Below are 18,016 nucleotides of genomic sequence, written 5' to 3' on the forward strand. Positions count from 1 at the left end.
TTATAAGACTTAGCCCAGTTTCCCAGGGAGTTTATTTGTTTGCATTGGTACTGGGGTCATAACTTCGTGTACTATCAGTGATACCTGGCCTTCTGCTTTATAATCCTTATCTCCCTTCAGCAGGCACCCCTCGAAGGAATGAGCAGGACTTTGACATTTTTGTTTCTCTGCTATAAAATACCAAGGCTGGCAGGATGTGGTGGCTCAGTCTGTAATCCCAGCACTTTGGAAGGCTGAGGCCGGCAGATACCAGAGGTCAGGAGTTCAAGACCAGCCTGGCCAACATGGCGAAACCCTGTCTCTACCTAAGATACAAAAATTAGGTGGGCATGGTGGTGTGTGGCTGTAATCCCAGCTACTACGGAGGCTGAGGCAAGAGAATCTCATGAACCCACCGTGATTGCACAACTGCACTCCAGCCTGGGCAACAGAGCAAGAATCTATCTCCAAAAAACAAAACAAAACAAAACAAAACAAAAAACATACCATGGCCCAGGGAGTTTAGGCTGGTAATACTAACCACCAAAAGCTTACAATCTAGTTGCAAGAAAACATCACGCCCCCATCGTTAAAGACAATGTGAAACAACATGTGAATAAGTGCCTGATGGAGGATTAGAGGCAAGAGGTATTGTTAAAGATGAAAACTATTTCCACGTTTGTTCCTCAGGCCTGTTTCCCAGGTTGGTTAATAGTGGTCACATCCCACTGGGCCCTGGGTTCAAGGCCAAGGTAGTGTTTGCTTATGTAAACCACAGACACTGCTTCAATGACACGTGCTTTCCCCATCTCTAAAGGAGGAATAAAACCTGTCCTGCTGACTTCTCAGAGGATCAGTTTCAGACAGAAATAAGATAAAGCTTGCACAGTGCTACCAAATGGGGGACCTCCATAGCTCGCTTCTGTGGCTGCTCCAAGGGCCTAGATTTAACTCTTATCAACTATTTTGCACATGTTGACCCGAGCTTCTCAACAGGCCAGAAGCAAATACATATATTACGGAAGAAGCAGGAAGGAGGCACATTACAGGTAGAAATTTTATGATGTGCTTTATGGTTTACAAATCACTTAAAGTTCACCATTTATTTTGATTCTTATAAGAACTTTCTTTATGGAAAGAATCATTATCCTCATTTCATCTCCTGGATAAACAGTAAATCATGTAGCACATAGACGGTTTTCCCAAGGCTTTGGAGGAGATGGTAGAGCTGGGATTTGGATCTAGTTTTCTCTGAGTCAAATTCCTTCGATCTTTTCTCAAAGGCACTTTCATTTTGTACTTTAACATCTGAGCAGGCACAGAACACATGCTGTATCTTGGGTTCAGAACACATGCCATGTCTTCTTACTTCCCTTGCCCCTTTTTTCCCTGACAACATCACACCCGAGGAACAGCGCAGAGGCGGTGACTGACTGGGGAAATGGTGATGCCCATTCTAAACTTCAGGCTCAGCTTCTCATTGTCTGGGGGCCTGAAGGTAAATTTTTGCACAAGGGAAGTGAAGAAAATAAACAGCTCAGATCTGGCCAACTGTTCTCCGAGGCATGCCCGCTTTCCTGTAAGACAAAATCAAAAGACAAGTTATCTTCACAGGTGGCCGTGGTGCCTAGCAGAGATTGGTACCCTCAATCACATCCTCGAAAAACCAGAGCAAAGTAAGGGCCTATAGGTTCCAGGGCTTTCTGGCCAGCAGCTTATTTAAGTCTGACAACCACTTCGGTTCACAATGCATAGAAAGCAGAAGTCCAGAAACACAAAGTCAAATGCCTTCAGGGGTCAGGCAGGCGAGCTTCCAGGGTGAAATTGCAGGGTGTAGGACCACAGAAGTGGAGCGCCTGGGCTGAGCAACAAAGTGGGTGTTTAGCCTAGGAGAACAGCTTACTGGAGGATGAGGGATAATGTGAGAAGAGCCCCCCTGTCCCAGCTGAGGATATCCTAGATAAGCCATCAGCCTGTTGACCTCTAGCCAAGATCAGAGAGATCAAGGGGGTCCAGCCAAGATTAGCAGAGCCACATATCTGACTTCTGGACTTGTGAGCAATAAATCATGCTTACTGTTTTAAGCTGCAGAGTTCTGGATTCTGTTATGTAGCAATATGCTAATTGATGAATATGTTATGAAACTGGTAAATCCTAAAGTAGAGAAGCCTTTAAATGGGGAAGTAAGCTACATTCTAGTCATACAAGAGAGAACGCTATACTAAAATACGAAAACTTGAGTTTTAGGCCCTGTTCTGCAAGTTCCTTGAGCATAGAAACTTGGATAAGAAACAACTCTTTCTTATTTTTAGTTATCTTAAATTAAAAGGAGATGCCGATCCATTTCCTATCTATTAATAACTTCAAATGAGGCATCTAAGAGAGTGCAATACAACTCTCAATAACAAAGCAGTGGAAAGCCACCATGTATATTTTTTAAAATACTGCTGCTAATGCAGATAAGATATGTGTGTGTGTGTGTGTGTGTGTGTGTGTATGTGTGTATTTTTTTTTAAACAGGAGACATGAAGCAACTCTGAGAAAGAGGCTTCAGTCATGTATAGAAAATGTATCCAGGCATCACTTAGCCTAGAAGATCCTTTTTCCTTTCAAAGCCATGGACTTCTAACAAGATTTCCCCCATCATAGATGCAGCTAGTATTGGGTGAAGCATTTTTGTGGAATGCAGAGGTCACATTGCTAGCATTTCCACATGAATGTGGTGCGAGAGCCAAAGAACAGGAATAATTAATTGTCAAAATTGGAGCATAACAGCTGAAACTTTGTGCTGTAATACAAAATTTGAAACTATTGTAGACAGGAAGACTGCAAGATATTCCTACATCTTATATCAGCTTTCTTATTCGAAGTGAATTGTCCAATGTGAGCACAGGTGACAGAATCAGATGAAGAAAGACAAAGGCAGAATCTATCATCAGAATCAGCCCAGAGACACCTAAGGCAACACAGCACATGGGCGAGCATGGACTTTGGAGTCACACCAATGTGGGTCGTTCCACTTCTGCCCTTTCTGAAGCTTAGTGTCACCCTCAGCAAAATGATCTTGTCTCAGAACATCAATACATACTTTAAAGTAACAATAAGCAAACTATCATGGGTTCCACAGTGTGGGTTTGCATAGCAGTTAGTTATTTTCAGTATATAGTGTTAGGAAAAACACACACTTCAGTTTTTGATAAGTCTGGTTGACTTTGATCCTAGCTCTGCCATATGAGGTTAATGACTTTAGTTTCTATACTTGGTTAAGCCTCAGTTTCCTTATCACTAAAGTGGCTATAGTAATATAAACTTTACATAATTACACTAGAACATACGCATCTTGGTAGCAGTTTTGCTTTGTTTTCTGTGTCACTCATTCATTGTCATGCCTCCAGGGCTGAATGTTTTGACACATAATAGATGCTCAGTAAATATTGACAGAATTAAAGAATTATGAAATTATTCGAAACAATCTTTGCAAAATATCTAACTCAAAACCTGGAATATACTAAGAATTTTCGTTATTGATTTTTCAATGTCATGAGTTAAAAATATCTTTTTGGACCTGGTTATCCTAAAAACAGGAGAAAAAAAGAGATTTCACTGTGGTTTATTTCCTTACTTTCAAGTTAAATATTATATAAATCTATTAATTAGATTTTTAAAAAGAATTGAAATTTACAAACTACAAAGAACCTTTTCAAGGGAGTCCTTAGAGAGTCGAATCCAATCTACTTAAGCCACTGACCGATGTCCATGTGGCAAACAAGTTTCTCCTTCCCCTTGTTCCTCTCTGTCTCCTATTATAGATCAGCTCTGTTTCTGTATGAGTGGGCAGCCCTGAAAAGGAACTGAGGACATTTTAAAATGTAGTAAAGAGGGCAGCAACTGGCCGGGCACAGTGGCTCATGCCCGTAATCCCAGCACTTTGGGAGGCTGAAGTGGGTGGATCGCCTGAGATCAGGAGTTCCAGACCAGCCTGGCCAACATGGTGAAACCCTGTCTCTACTAAAAATATAAAACATTTGCCTGGCATGGTGGTGCACACCTGTAATCCCAGTTACTCAGGAGGCTGAAGCAGGAGAATTGCTTGAATCTTGGGAGGCGGAGGTTGCGTGGAGTCTGGGTCTCAGTCCCCTGTGTTTCAGAGGACAGAACGCAGAAAAGCAGCAATCTCCAGCAGAGGCAAGGGAGGGCTTAGGAAGTAAGGGCAGGCTGAAGCAATGCCCAGCCCTGGAACTCCCAGGGCTGTCCCCAACAACAAGATGGAGTGAGTCACACTGGCCAGGCTGTCTGGAGACATTCCAACAAAAGCAAGGGAATACAGGGAGAGGACAGGGAGAGTGGGAGAGGGGCCCTGGACTCCCATCCGCCTGTTTATTACAACTTACCTATTGAGAAAGGTATAAAGGCTTCCCTTTTCTTAAACTGTCCATTCTCCAGAAAATGCTCTGGATTGAACGTGTCAGGGGTGGCCCACTCTGTGGGGTCCCTGTGCAGCGCCGTCAAATTGGTCAGGATCATGGTCCCCTAGAGAAGGCAGCAGAGACTCAGGCAAGGCTTGACCCATGAGAAAGCACATCTATGCAGAGGGGTGGTGGTCCTTGGGCTTCCATGCTGGGAGCCTGACCATACTCTGCACTGCCCCACCCTCCCACACTGTGGTTCACAGTCTCCTGTGCCCCAACCCAGGGCCCTCCTCTTTGTCTGGGACAGCTTAAAAATTAGATTGAATTTTCCTGCTGGGAACTTTAACAGAGGTGTTTGGCTACTGTTGACTGCAGGATGGATCTTCCTTACAGGGATAGTTCGGTTTAGGTAGGTCTTGGAAGGAGGGGACATGAATATACTGATGAGAGAATAATCCAACAGTCAGTCAGCATTGTACCAAAACCAGCCGAGCTGCTCAGTGAAACCATAATGATGGCGGCCCTACCAAGGTAAAAGACATCTCATTCATCTTGGTTTTGCCATTCTCTTTCCTTCAGCGTCTAGGACACAGCACCTGGCACCCCACTCCCCACTGTATGTTTAGTAATAGATCAGGTAGAGCCATGGAAGGAGCCCCTGTCCATCCAGGTACATACTAAGAAACACAGGAATCCCTGGAGGGAGGTTTTCCCTTACTCTGCCTTTATCCAACCCATCAGCGAGACTGGTCAATTTTGCTTTCACCTCCATTCCATGCCTGCCATGCCCACTTAGCCCAGACTGCTTCCTGGCTTCCGGGACCCCTGTAATAGTTTTCTGTGCCCCAAAGCCTCTTGCCTCTTTCAATCTGCTTCACACTCTGGAAGTGAGTGAGCTTCCAGCATGATTAATTCATGTCACTCCCCGCCCCACACAGCCTCCCACTGCTCATACCTAGGACTTGACACACTTCAATAGTTACCCATTGCTCTCAGGGCAAAGCCCCATCACATGGTCCCTGTCTGGGCCACTCTCTTCCTCTGCCTGCACTCCCACTACAGGACCCTTCTTTCAGTTTCTCAAACATGCTGTGTTCCTACTTATTTCAAAACCCTTTTTAAATGCTGTTTGCCTTGCTAGGAATGTTCTTCCTCCCCACTTGGTCATCAAGCTGACTCTTAATCATCCGTGAATCCTCAGCTCAAATATCACTTCCTTTTGGAATCCTTCCCTGACCACTCCTGCTAATCTGTGTTTTTAAAGATCACAGTGAGTTTTTTGGGGGGAAGGCAGTTATCATGTTTCTAAATATGTACTTGCATGATTAATTTCCTCAGGGTTGTTTTGCCAGACCTGAGCATTTCAGGTACTTAGTGTTTGTTGAATTCATTCAAATATTAACATATTAATATAATATTAATTCAATAAATGGATGTCAATAATTTTCAATATTAGCAATAACTGCTACTGTAAGCACTTTCTGTACTAAGCACTAGGTTAAATGGCCAACAGGCATGATTTCATTTTATCTCCAAGTGGATCTTGTAATGTAGGTTTCAATGCATTTTACAGATGAAGAAGTTGAAGCTTTGAGAGGTAAAATAATGGGCCCAGAGGCACACAGTAGGAAGAGGCAGAGCTATGATTTAAACCAAGCCTATTTGGAGTCAAAGTGATAGGTTGTACGTAGACTGTGTAACAGACAGTCACTTCAATTTGTCAGTTCCCCAGATAGTTATTAAAGCTGTCAAAAATCAGTGGAAGAGGTCTGTTGAGCTGAGCTGGTTTCCTTGAGTTAAATAAACTGCTAGAAAAACACAAACAGCACCTGGGGAATTTAGACCTCAGCCTTTACCCATTGGATGGTCAATCAGTAAGGAAACAGTAAATGTAACAGCTGCAGGGATAGTAACCAAGCAGTGTCCAATGGGTGATCTCTTCTGATTCTGTCTCTTGAGATTTTCCCCAGGTCTGACACACTCAGAGGTACTTTAACAAACTGGAAGAGATCCACATGACCATAGTGGTGAGAACGCAAGGGAAGGAACTGAAGCTGTGCAGTGTGTGGAGAGAGCACTAGAGGGCACAGGATGGCTGTCTGCAGATATCCAAAGGGTGGCGAGCAGGGACATCAGAATTCTGTTTGTTGCAGAAACAGAAAATGAAATACTGCATGTTCTTACTTATAAGGGGAGCTAAATATTGGGTAGACATGGACATGAAGATAGGAACAACAGACACTGGAGATTATTGGAGGAGAGAGGGGGAGAAGGGTTGAAAAACTACCATTTGGGTACTATGCCAGCCACCTGAGTAATGGTTCAATCGTAATCCAAACTTCGGCATCATGCAATGTACCCTTGTAGCAAAACCTACACATGCACTCCCTGAACCTAAAACAAAAGTGGAAACAAAAAGAAACAGTTCCATTTGTGAGTACAGGGAATTTAACCGAGACCAATGAAAAAATAGCAGGGAGGTGCTTTTAAAGTTAAAGTAAAGCAACTCCTGTGAAGGGAGCACAGTGTTGTACAAAAAAAAAAAACAAAAAACAAAAAAAAACCAAAAAAAAAACAAACGGAACAGATCTGCTTTCAGATCCCAACTCTGTGTAGTGGAGAGATCTCATGCAAACCTAATTGTTCTGAGGCTTCACTTTGCAATCCATAACATGGGGATAACAAGCTTCTTCTGAGTAAACTTATTCAGAGAATTGAGTAAGACATCTTGAAAGGGCCACGTTGTCCATGAACCATAATCATTGCTTGATAAATGTTCGCTCCTTTCTTTCCCTTTCCAGTAATGAATATTGCACATTAGATTGGCTACCTCGTAAGATAATAAATTACACATCATGGGACTATAAGAAAAAAACTGGAAAAATACCTGTGGGGATATTATGTTAAAAATACCAGCATTAATGTGATGTCGGCCCAGGTGGTCTTAAATGTCCTTTCACATTTTAACATTCTAGAACCCCAGGATCGGGAAGCAGAATTTCCCAAAGTTTAACAGATCCCTAGTCTGGTGAGATGTTCTACCAAAACCAAAACCAAAACCAAAAATTTTTCTATGATAAAGTCTGACCTAGAACTGCTTCCTGTCGTGGGCTCACAGATTCACAATGCACATTAGATAGTAAAAACACTGAGAAGCCCCACAGCAAAGGAAAGTCAGTCTTTATCTAAACATATTTGATGCAAGAATCCTTCCTGCTCTCTTCCCCGCCATACCTATATATATCTATTTGAAGACTACACATAAAGAAAGTCTAGTATTATATCAGGTATAAGGTATCTTTCGCTTCCATTTAAATGATTCCTTAGGACAAGAATAAATGTCACTACTCAAGTTCAGGTTTCTACCATCTAAAAGTTGGGCTTGAAGACCTGAGGCCAGGCATGCTTAATTACCTTGGGCAGGTGGTACCCAGCAAAAGTACTGTCAACTGTGACTTCCCTGGGAACATTCAGGGGGACGATGTTGCCCATTCTCTGCACCTCATGGATGACAGCATTGGTGTAGGGCATGGACTCCCGGACAGCGGTGCTCGGCTGCTGCCCCTGGCCGATCACTCTGTCAATCTCAGCTTGTACTTTTTCTGGTAAAGAAAGGAGGGTTCCATTATTTTTTCAACATTTCTACTTTATTTTAAAGAGGTATGAGTGGTCTCCAAAATCTCATCTGTTGTATTTCAATTAGTGACCAGGTTGCAAGAAATAAAATGGTTCTTATCCTTTTGAAAGGCTCATTCAGAAAACTACAAACTCTGTAAATCTTTTTGAGCCTCGTTATGCTATGTGGTGGAATAATCATGATTAACATGACTAAACTCCATCAGAGCCCAGCAGACTTGGTGTCTGGTGAAGACCCACTTTCTGGCATATAAACGGCACTTTCTCACTGTGTCCTTACATAGTAGAAAGAGTGAGGCAGCTCTCTGGAGTCTCTTTGATAACAGTACGACTCCCATTCCTGAAGTCTAATCACCTCCCAGAGGTCCCAGCTCCTGTATCATCATACTGGTAACGAGGTTTCAACATGTAAATTTGGGCTGGGGTGGGCCAAGTATTCAACACATAGCAGATCTACAGGCTCTAAGTTCTCAAGTAGACATGTAAGAGTGGAGAGTGGGCCCTGAGGTGAGACCAATCGGGTTGCAAACACTTGCTCCACAATATGGATGCTGCAAGTTACTTACACTCTTTAAACCTCAGTTTCCTTATTTGATCAGTGAGGATAAACCTACCTTCATGTTTTGAGATTTATATGAACTGGTGTTTTGAGATTTGTGTGAACAGATAGGACTGCTACCAGTTTCTTTCACTGGTTGAGTGCCCACCTAACCAATGATAGAAAATGATAGAAACTGGTAGCAATCCTATCTCTTTTCTCTATGTCTAGAGTAATTGAGATTTTAGCTGGTGATCTGATTGTCCGTTAAAGAATATATTTTGCAGGCCCTATTGTAACTAAGTTGACCATATTACTAAATTCTGGCTAATAGAATGTAAGCAGAAGTGATGTTTAATCCTTAAAACAAGCTCTTTTTTATTGCATTTTAGGTTTTGGGGTACATGTGAAGAACATGCCAGATTGTAGCATAGGTACACATTCCCCTTCACCTATATCTGGTATTTCTCCCCATGCTATCTCTCTCCAACTCCCCACCCCCTGCTGTCCTTCCTTTATTTCTCCCCAACAACCCCAGTGTGTGATGCTCCCCTCTCTGTGTCCATGTGTTCTTGTTGTTCAACACCCACCTATGAGTGAGAAAATGTGGTGTTTGACTTTCTGTTCTTGTGTCAGTTTGCTGAGAATGATGGTTTCCAGGTTCATCCATGTCCCTACAAAGGACACGAACTCATCGTTTTTGATGGCTGCATAATATTCCAAGGTGTATATGTGCCAAGTTTTCCCTGTCCAGTCTATCATCGATGGGCATTTGGTTTAGTTCCAGGTCTTTGCTATTGTAAACAGTGCTGCAGTCAACATTCGTGGCATGTGTCCTTATAGTAGAACAATTTATAATACTTTGAATATATACTCAGTAATGGGATTGCTGGTTCAAATGGAATTTCTATTTCTAGGTCCTTTAGGAATCGCCACACTGTCTATCACAATGGTTGAACTAATTTATAGTCCCACCAACAGTGTAAAAGTGTTCCTATTTCTCCACATCCTCTTCAGCATCTGTTGTCTCCAGATTTTTTAATGATTGCCATTCTAAGTGGCATGAGATGGTATCTCAATGTGGTTTTGATTTGCATTTCTCTAATGACCAGTAAGGATGAGCATTTTTCATATGTTTGTTGGCCTCAGGTATGTCTCCTTTTGTAAAATGTCTGTTCATATTCTTCTCCAACTTTTGAATGGGCTTGTTTGTTTTTTTCTTGTAAATCTGTTTTAGTTCTTTGTAGATTCCGGATATCAGCCCTTTGTCAGATGGGTAGACTGCAAAATTTTTTTCTCATTCTGTTGGTTGCTGATTCATACTAATGACTGTTTCTTTTGGTGTGCAGAAGCTGTGGAGTTTGATTAGGTCCCATTTGTCTATTTTGGCTTTTGTTGTCAATGCTTTTGGTGTTTTGGTCATGAAGTCCTTGCCTACGCCTATGTCCTGAATGGTTTTGCCTAGATTTTCTTTTAGGGTTTTTATGGTGTTAGGTCTTATGTTTAAGTCTTTAATCCATCTGGAGTTAACTTTAGTGTAAGGTGTTAGGAAGGGGTCCAGTTTCTGCTTTCTGCACATGGCTAGCCAGTTTTCCCAGTATCATTTATTAAACAGGGACTCCTTTCCCCATTGAGAACAAGCTCTTAAAGGAAGGATATGTGCTTCCTCCCAGTTTTCCCTTTCTACTGGTGGAAAGCCTTTTGGTGAGCCATCTGACAGAGTGCTAACAAGGGCATCATTCATTCTAGTCACAACAGAGCAACAAGTTGGAAGGAGTTTGAAACCCGAATGGCTTTGCAAAGTCTAGTTTGGATGTTTTCTTACCTGAAAGAGAAATAAACTATCATTTTTGAAAAACATTTTAATTGGGGGCAAAATACCCATAACATAAAATTTACTATCTTAGAATTTTAAAATGAACAGTTCAGTAGTATTAAATATATTCATGTTATTATGCAATCACTCTACAGAAATTTTTCATCTTGCAAAACTGAAGTCGACTGACTTTATTGATTTCCCTCTTGCCTCTGAGTTTCTTGAGGACAGGGACTCTCTCTTTCATTTGTATTACCTGAGCCCATCACAGTTCAGCCTCTATATCCCCTCCCTCAGCCTCTGGCCACCACCATTCTACTTCATTTCTCTATGAATTTCACTACTCTAGATAACTCATGTAAGTTGGGGGATATAGTGCTTGTGTGTTTGTTGCCAGCCTTTTTAACTGAGCATGACCCTGGATGCAATATACCTAAATATACACATATAAAGCATGCATTTGTGCAGATGTAGATGAAAAAAATCAAATTCTGTGAACAAACTTACCTTAGTACATGGGAAGCACTCTGATCTTTTCTATTTTAAGAAAACAATGCTGGTCTTGGTCTACTAAATTGATTTTATGCCTTATTAATAAATGATTACCCACAATGTTAAGAGTTCCAATGCCCCATGTGTTCAAACTTTTCTGGAAGCTGGAGGAAGAAAAATGATTAGAACATCATTCTTGAGTGGGCTATAGTCTGTGAGGAAGCTATATGAATAATATAGAATAAGCCCAGTAATAAAGGCACATTACATCATCTCTGGAGGGAGATAATGCTAATAATTTCCTAGGGGAACACAGAAGCATTTTAGGGAGGTAGTACTTAGCAGATTCTTCAAGAAGATCTAGAAGTTTCTTATGTAGGAAAATTGGGCAAGTAGAGGGAAAAGCACATATCATGACAGAGAGGTATAAATACAGACTGCAAAGAAAATGACATGTCATTTATTGAGGCCACTCTGGAGGGTAGGTGGGGCCAAGGCTGGACAGGCAGAAGGAGCATGTAATATACACCAGACTAAGGTGTTTGAACATTATCCAGAAGGAAATGTGATGGCATCATTTAAAGGAAGGGAAGGGCACAACTAGATTTTTACATCAGACAGTAACTGTTTCCTGGAACTAGCATAATGTCGACTGACTTCATTGATTTCTCTCTTGCCTCTGAGCTTGTTGAGGACAGTGACTCTCCCTTACATTTCTATTACCTGGCTCATCACTGTTGAGACAGAAAATGTGAATAACGTGCAGTTTCTGAGTCCTCATCACCTCATGATTGTTGTCTTTTCGTCCTACAGTGCTACCTTCTGGCCCCGACTTCAGGCAGCACGCCCCAGGAGGCACTATTCTGTCCTGGTCCAGGCTCACTCACTGACATGCTCACCTTGAATTTCTGGGTAGAGGGCCATGTAAAGCAGAGCCCATCTCAGTGTAGTGGAAGTTGTTTCGGTTCCAGCAAAGAAGAGGTCCAGGGCGCTACAGATGAGGTTTTCTTCATGGAAACTTGAAGTAGGATTGTCTGTGTGCTAGAAAGGACAATGTTTCATGTTATTTATCGCCCCGATACACAGGCACTTCATCCTAGGAGGAAATTTGGACGAAAACGTCCCCAAAAGAAACAGTTTTCTCTTTGGTCTTTTCAGAAGGCAGACTCTTATTACAGCAATATCATTAGCACTGTTCTGCTCCAAGTGCTGGACACCTTTGGATACATGAAAATCAAGACAAGTATTTTCTTATGTCTGTAATCTGAGGGAAGCTTTTAGTACAGTGCAACGAGAATAGGATGTGAATAAGACAGATTTGGCTTCCAATATTAACCACTTCAATTAGTAGCTGTATGACCTAGGGCAAGTTACTTAACCTCTCTGTTCTTCGTTTCCTCTTTTATAAACTGGAAATAGCAATGCACACCCCTTAAGAGGGCATTATGAATTATATGAGTACAAGGGCACATAGCAAGTACTCAACAAACGTTTGTACTGATAACCGAAAGGACAAATGAAATTCCTCTTAAGAACAACAATTCTCGTATCTCCTCATTCATCTTTTCTCTTCCAATTTGAAGCTCACTGATTCTACCAACCATACCTCATGATACTCTGTCATCTTTACCACTATCCTTTGGAAGCTTCAATTTGTCCAACGTTTCTCTTGATGTAAATGGGCCCTTCCTTACCTGCACAACATATAGAGAGTCTCCTCCTCTCGGGAGAAAACAATACTTCTATAAATGTCATGCCAATAAGGTAAAATTAGAGGGAAGGAAATCCACCATTCTTTCCACTCCAGAATGAAGTCTCAATACCTGATGTGTAAAGATTATAGTATTGATGCAGTAATATTTGTTAACCAGAGGGATAACTGTGTTAAAGGCCATGCGTCCAATGTGGGTTCCTCCTCATTTCTGGCCGATAATGTTGGAAGGTGAATGGTACAAGACAGAAGGGAAGGCAAAAGCCAAACTCAGGCCTTAATAAAGTTGGTCTTTAAACTCTGGGATCCAACTCAGCTTTACTTGTGAGCTCTATGGGCTTGAGATGGGGTAGGTAATTGGGTCCAGGCCCAACCAATGATAAAACAGGGCTTTGAAGATTAACTGCTATGTTCTCCCTTTGTATATAGCTCCAGATAACAGTAGAGAGTAGGGGATGGGGATGAAAAGGCAGTATTTGGGCATTCACACGTCTTCAAGCCAAATGCCATTAACCCTCGTCTTTATCTTTAAGTGCATTACCAATCCTTGAGTTAATGCTATATTTTCTGAAATATTGCCCCTATATTTAGTCCTGTAGCAGGCTGAATAATCACCCACAAAGATATCCGTCCACATCCCAATGTCTGGAACCTAGGGATGTTACTTTATAGGGAAACAGAAAGTTGGCAGATGTGGTTAAGGATTTTGAGATGTGCAGATTATCCTGGATCATCCCAGTGGGCCCAGTATTATCATAATAGTCTTTATTAGAGAGAAATCAGAGGGTCAAAGACAGAAACAAAGGATGGAAGCAGAAACCAGAGAGAAGAGAGATGCTGTGCTTCTGACTTTGGAGATGAAGGAGGGGGCCACAGCTAAGGGATACAGGCAGCTCTAAGAAGCTGAAAAAGTCATAGAGACAGATACTCCTCCAGGGTATCCACCAGGAGCCAGCCTAGTCAAAACCTTACATTTAACCTAGTGAAGCTCATTTCATGCTTCTGACATCCAGAACTGTAAGAGAAGGAATCTGTGCTATTTTAGGCACCAAGTTTGTGATCATTTGTTACAGCAGCAGTTGGAAACTAATATATTCCTATTTGTGCTTTAAGAACAAAATGCAAAATGACTTTGGTTTTCCCACCTTTGACATTTCTTTGAGGTAAGCATCAATAAAGTCTCTTGTTTCTGCAGGATTCCAATCCCTCCTGTGTTTTTCAATCATATGAGAAACAAACAATTTCAGTTTTTCCCAGTGACTGAAGAGAGTTTGGTGGGGTCCAGGCAGGAGTTTCATTAGCCATGGAAAGATACAGTAGAGCTAATTGACAAAAACAGAACAATCATGCAGACAACATGGTGCCATCTTTTCACTTTTTAGACAACAGATACCATCTTCTCTTTCCATCTTTTTATTTGCTAACACTTAACCCTTGGTTATCCTTGATCCCTCTTTTCTCTCTCACCCCTCTAGCAAAACAGTTCAGCTCTCTGTCAAAAATATATCCAGTCTCAGACCACTCTCACCACCCAAGAACATGCCAAGAAAAAAAATACTTATGAGACATCTGGGGACATCCAAGCACTGCATGAGTGTTTGAAGGCATTAAATAATTATTGTTCATGTTTTTTCAGGTGCAGCGGTATTATATTTTTGTTAAAAGATCTTTTTAGAAATATATGCTGAAATATTTATGGATCAAATAATTGAGGTCTGTAATGTGCTCCAAAATAATTCAGGGACAGTGGGAATGTCGTAGTAGGGCATAGATGCAGATATAATGAGAATGGCCACGTGTCGATAATTGTTAGAGCTCATTGATGAGTACACAGTGATTCGTGATTGTATTCTCTCTTTTATATACATTAGTAATTTCAAAAATAAAGTCCTTTTTTTAAACCAAAAAAAATTTTTCAACCAAAAAAATTTTTTTTAATTTTGTAGTGGTATACTGCATAATTCAAGGACATTCTTTTTGCTGAGAACACCAAGAAAAGATGAAAAAGATACATGTGTACCCATATAAGCACACACACATACAAACCAAGGTAGTGAGGTAGTTTCCAGGATAAGGCTTAGGGGAAGAAGAAAGCCCAGGGGATTAACTCAATACTTGGGGTAAATTTTTCCTCCACACTCCTGTTCCCAGAAATGTCTTCCAAATTCAGCAAAGTATCTGAGAGACCAAGAAGCTGAGAAGAGTTTTAGACAAAGACTCAAAGGTTTAGAGTGAGAAAAATTGGGGTGTACGGCCCACCAAGGAAGGAGTGAGGACATTCTTTTTACGGAGAACACCAAGAAAAGATGAAAAACATACATGTGTACCCATAATCACACATACATAAAAACCAAGGTACACTCTATGGAATTAGAAGGGCTACACTATATGGAATTAGAAGATGGATGATATTAAGTGCTGGTAGGCATGCAAACAATGTAACGAGCTTGGAAATTTTCAAATATCTTTTATATCCAGATACATATATAAAAGAAATGAATGGATGTAACCCAAGAACATTTGCACAAGAATGTTCATGGCAGCTTTATTCATAGTATCCAAAACTTGGAAACAACTTAAAATGTTCATCAGTACAGAATAGATTAACAAACAGTGGCACATTCATACAATGAAATACTAATCTGCATTAAAAAAGAGCAACCAACACAGATGAATCTCAAAGCAACTTGCTGAGGAAGAAACTGGATACAGAAGAGAACCTCTGAGGGAAGACGGAACTGGATGCGGAAGGACACAGGGGAGAGAGACTCAAAGGCTATGGCAATATTGTTGTTGTTTTTTAAAAGAACAACATAGGTGGATAGGTGTATGTCATATAACATGTGGTACTTTACATGCCTGTTAGAAATGGTTTTTGCATATAAATATTTGATATGACTTAAAAAACTAACATTAATCAATTGATTTTAAATAAGTTTGTGTTGAATTCAATTGTGAAAGATTATATTTTAGTTTCATAAACCCACAAAAAACTACAAGGAAAAACCCGTCTGTGTCTGACATTGGCCCCAATTTGCTTAACTAAGACATGGAAAGAAAGCTGCCTTACCTGGCACGTCTTTGAAGCTTCCAAACGTATGACTTCATCCAGCAATTTCAGCAGCTCCTGAAACTGACCATCCTGGTACTCAAAGCGTTTCCCAAAAGTGATGGAGCAAATGATATTGGAAACTGCATTGTTGATCTTGAAGTGAGGGTCAAAAGGCTGTCCTGGAGGTGGAGGAAGGACAGAGATGGATCCTTCTAATGGGTTTGTCTCTGCTTCCTTTTGAGAGTCTACTCTATATTGCATAAGACATACTTAGCGCAGAACCATATATGAGGCTCTGGCCACATGAACTTATACTGCGTCTGACATTCAACAAGTGTTCAGTCAATTCCAGGAAAGTCAAACTGTGGACCAGGGCTTAAATTCAGCAATGTGTTTAGTGCCCATCTTTGTGTATTTACTTCTAAAATTCCTTGAGGACAGAGTAGTGGTTAAGTTGCTCACTGTTCTATCTTCATTCCTAGCACAGTGTTGGGCATAGAACAAGCACTTACTCACTTAGTAAGTGTCTGTACAATGAACAAACGAGCCAGTCTCTCATATCTGTCATAAGCAATGCTCACCGTTCTCCTCTTTTATTGCTTCAGTGAGGTGGTGGGCCTCCTCCTGTATGCGTTCTTCTAAGCTCTTCTTTCCTAAACCAAAGTTCCTTAGTGTTGTCAGAGTGAACCTTCTTTGCTCCTTCCATACCTGGCCATTTGACATAATCAATCCTCGGAAAAAGAAAGTTAACATTATGGTATTCTGATTTCATAATGTGAATATTCAGCAAATGAATGATATGGGGACGTGTATCAGGTGAAGGACAGAAGAAGACCATTAAGGCACTTGAAAACTGCAAAGAGAAATAGTACCAGAGCAATGAATATAACGGCTAACATTTATTGATTCCTCTCAGGCACTTTAACATGTATTTCGTTGTGTGTTATATAATTTAGCACTCATAGAAACTCTTTGGGATATGTACAATTATTACCATCCCCACCCACCCATTTTACTAATGAAAGAACTGAGGAACAAGGGATAAAGAATAAAGTGCACTTTCCAATGTCTCACAGTACATAAGCAACTAAATAGGTGTTCAATTTCAGGTCTGCCTAATTCCAAAGCTCATGCTTTGATGATTAGTTACATAAGTAAAATTAATATTTAGGTTATGCTAAACACTAGGAATGCACCACTGGATAAGACAATGTCTATACTCTTAAAGAGGCTAAGAAAGGCTTTATAGGAGAGGTCCTATCTAAGCTGGACATTAAAAGATGATGGAAGGGCTCAAGAGAGTAAGTGAAAGTTCCATAAAGAAAGAAGAGTACAAGCAAAGAAAATAAATTTTTTGGTGCATTTAACAGACCATCATTTGCTTTATAACACAGGTAATGCCACACTCCTTTCAATTTATTCAATTCCAGAGCACTCCTCAACACCTTTTAATATCTGACTTTAGCCTTCTCACCCAATGAATTGGTGCTCCTTGTTGCCATATCCAGGGAGACCTTTTGACCTCATCTTACCTGGTGCAGCATTAGACATGTCTTTCTTGAAATACTGCCTTCCAGTGTGCCTAGGATACCACTCTCTCCAAATTTTCTTCCTAATTCTCTGCCAGCAACTTCCTATATCTTCGCTGGTTCATCTATGAAATCTTGAAACGGTGGAGTTCTTCAGGAACTTCTTCATCTAAAACCTCTTTTTTTCCTCATCCTATACTCTATTTCTGAGAAATCTTATCAACTCCTAAAACTGTAAATAACATCTATTGATAGTGACCATCTATTTCTGTCCCTGATCTCCAAAAGCATATATATAACACTGCTCGCTTGACTTTGCTGACTTAAAGGCATTTTGAATTCTGCATATCCATGACTGAACTCACAATTTTCTCCTTAAGACTTATCACCCATGCCCAGCTAAACCAAATACCTTGTCCTCTTCGAAGTGTTCCTTCTTTCCATCACCTACCCTTTTGAGTGCCACCTCAATACCTGCTTTTCTCTGCACCCAGGTCATCATGTCTTATGAGGTGTACCTCCTGGATATCTAAAATCCAGGTGTACCCTGTCACTATCTTGATCTAACCTACTGTTATTTCCCTACTATTATTGGACACCCTAGCCCGAGCTACCATTGTCTCTAACCTAAAATGCTACAAAAGTCATTGGCTCCTTTTCTTCTATTCTCTAAATGGCAGCTCCAATAAATCCTAGAAATCTACAGTGTAAATATGATAATTCCCTTCTCTACTTAAAGCCATTCAAGAGCTTCCATTAATGTTAGGATAAAAACTAATATTCTAACAGGAACTTTCATGAGCTACTCCTGACCAAGCTACTCCTCACCAAGCTTAGCAGCTTCCTGTCTTTAA

The 18,016-nt window shown here is 40.9% G+C and overlaps 1 protein-coding gene across 1 annotated transcript in view; it reads right to left on the reverse strand.

Moving 5' to 3' along the window:
• Positions 1-1,022: 1,022 nt before the first annotated feature.
• Positions 1,023-18,016, reverse strand: part of CYP2J2 (cytochrome P450 family 2 subfamily J member 2) — a 28,081-nt gene continuing 11,087 nt past the window's right edge. The window contains exons 3-9 of the mRNA XM_003921493.4: positions 16,215-16,364; positions 15,652-15,812; positions 13,727-13,903; positions 11,770-11,911; positions 7,803-7,990; positions 4,371-4,509; positions 1,023-1,556 (exon numbers count right to left, since the gene is read on the reverse strand). Of these exons, the coding sequence (XP_003921542.2) occupies positions 1,378-1,556; positions 4,371-4,509; positions 7,803-7,990; positions 11,770-11,911; positions 13,727-13,903; positions 15,652-15,812; positions 16,215-16,364 (1,136 nt within the window). The 3' untranslated portion in view covers positions 1,023-1,377. The remainder of the gene's footprint in view (positions 1,557-4,370; positions 4,510-7,802; positions 7,991-11,769; positions 11,912-13,726; positions 13,904-15,651; positions 15,813-16,214; positions 16,365-18,016) is intronic.

This window comes from Saimiri boliviensis, chromosome 11, assembly GCF_048565385.1.
Source record: "Saimiri boliviensis isolate mSaiBol1 chromosome 11, mSaiBol1.pri, whole genome shotgun sequence".
Classification (NCBI taxonomy): domain Eukaryota; kingdom Metazoa; phylum Chordata; class Mammalia; order Primates; family Cebidae; genus Saimiri; species Saimiri boliviensis.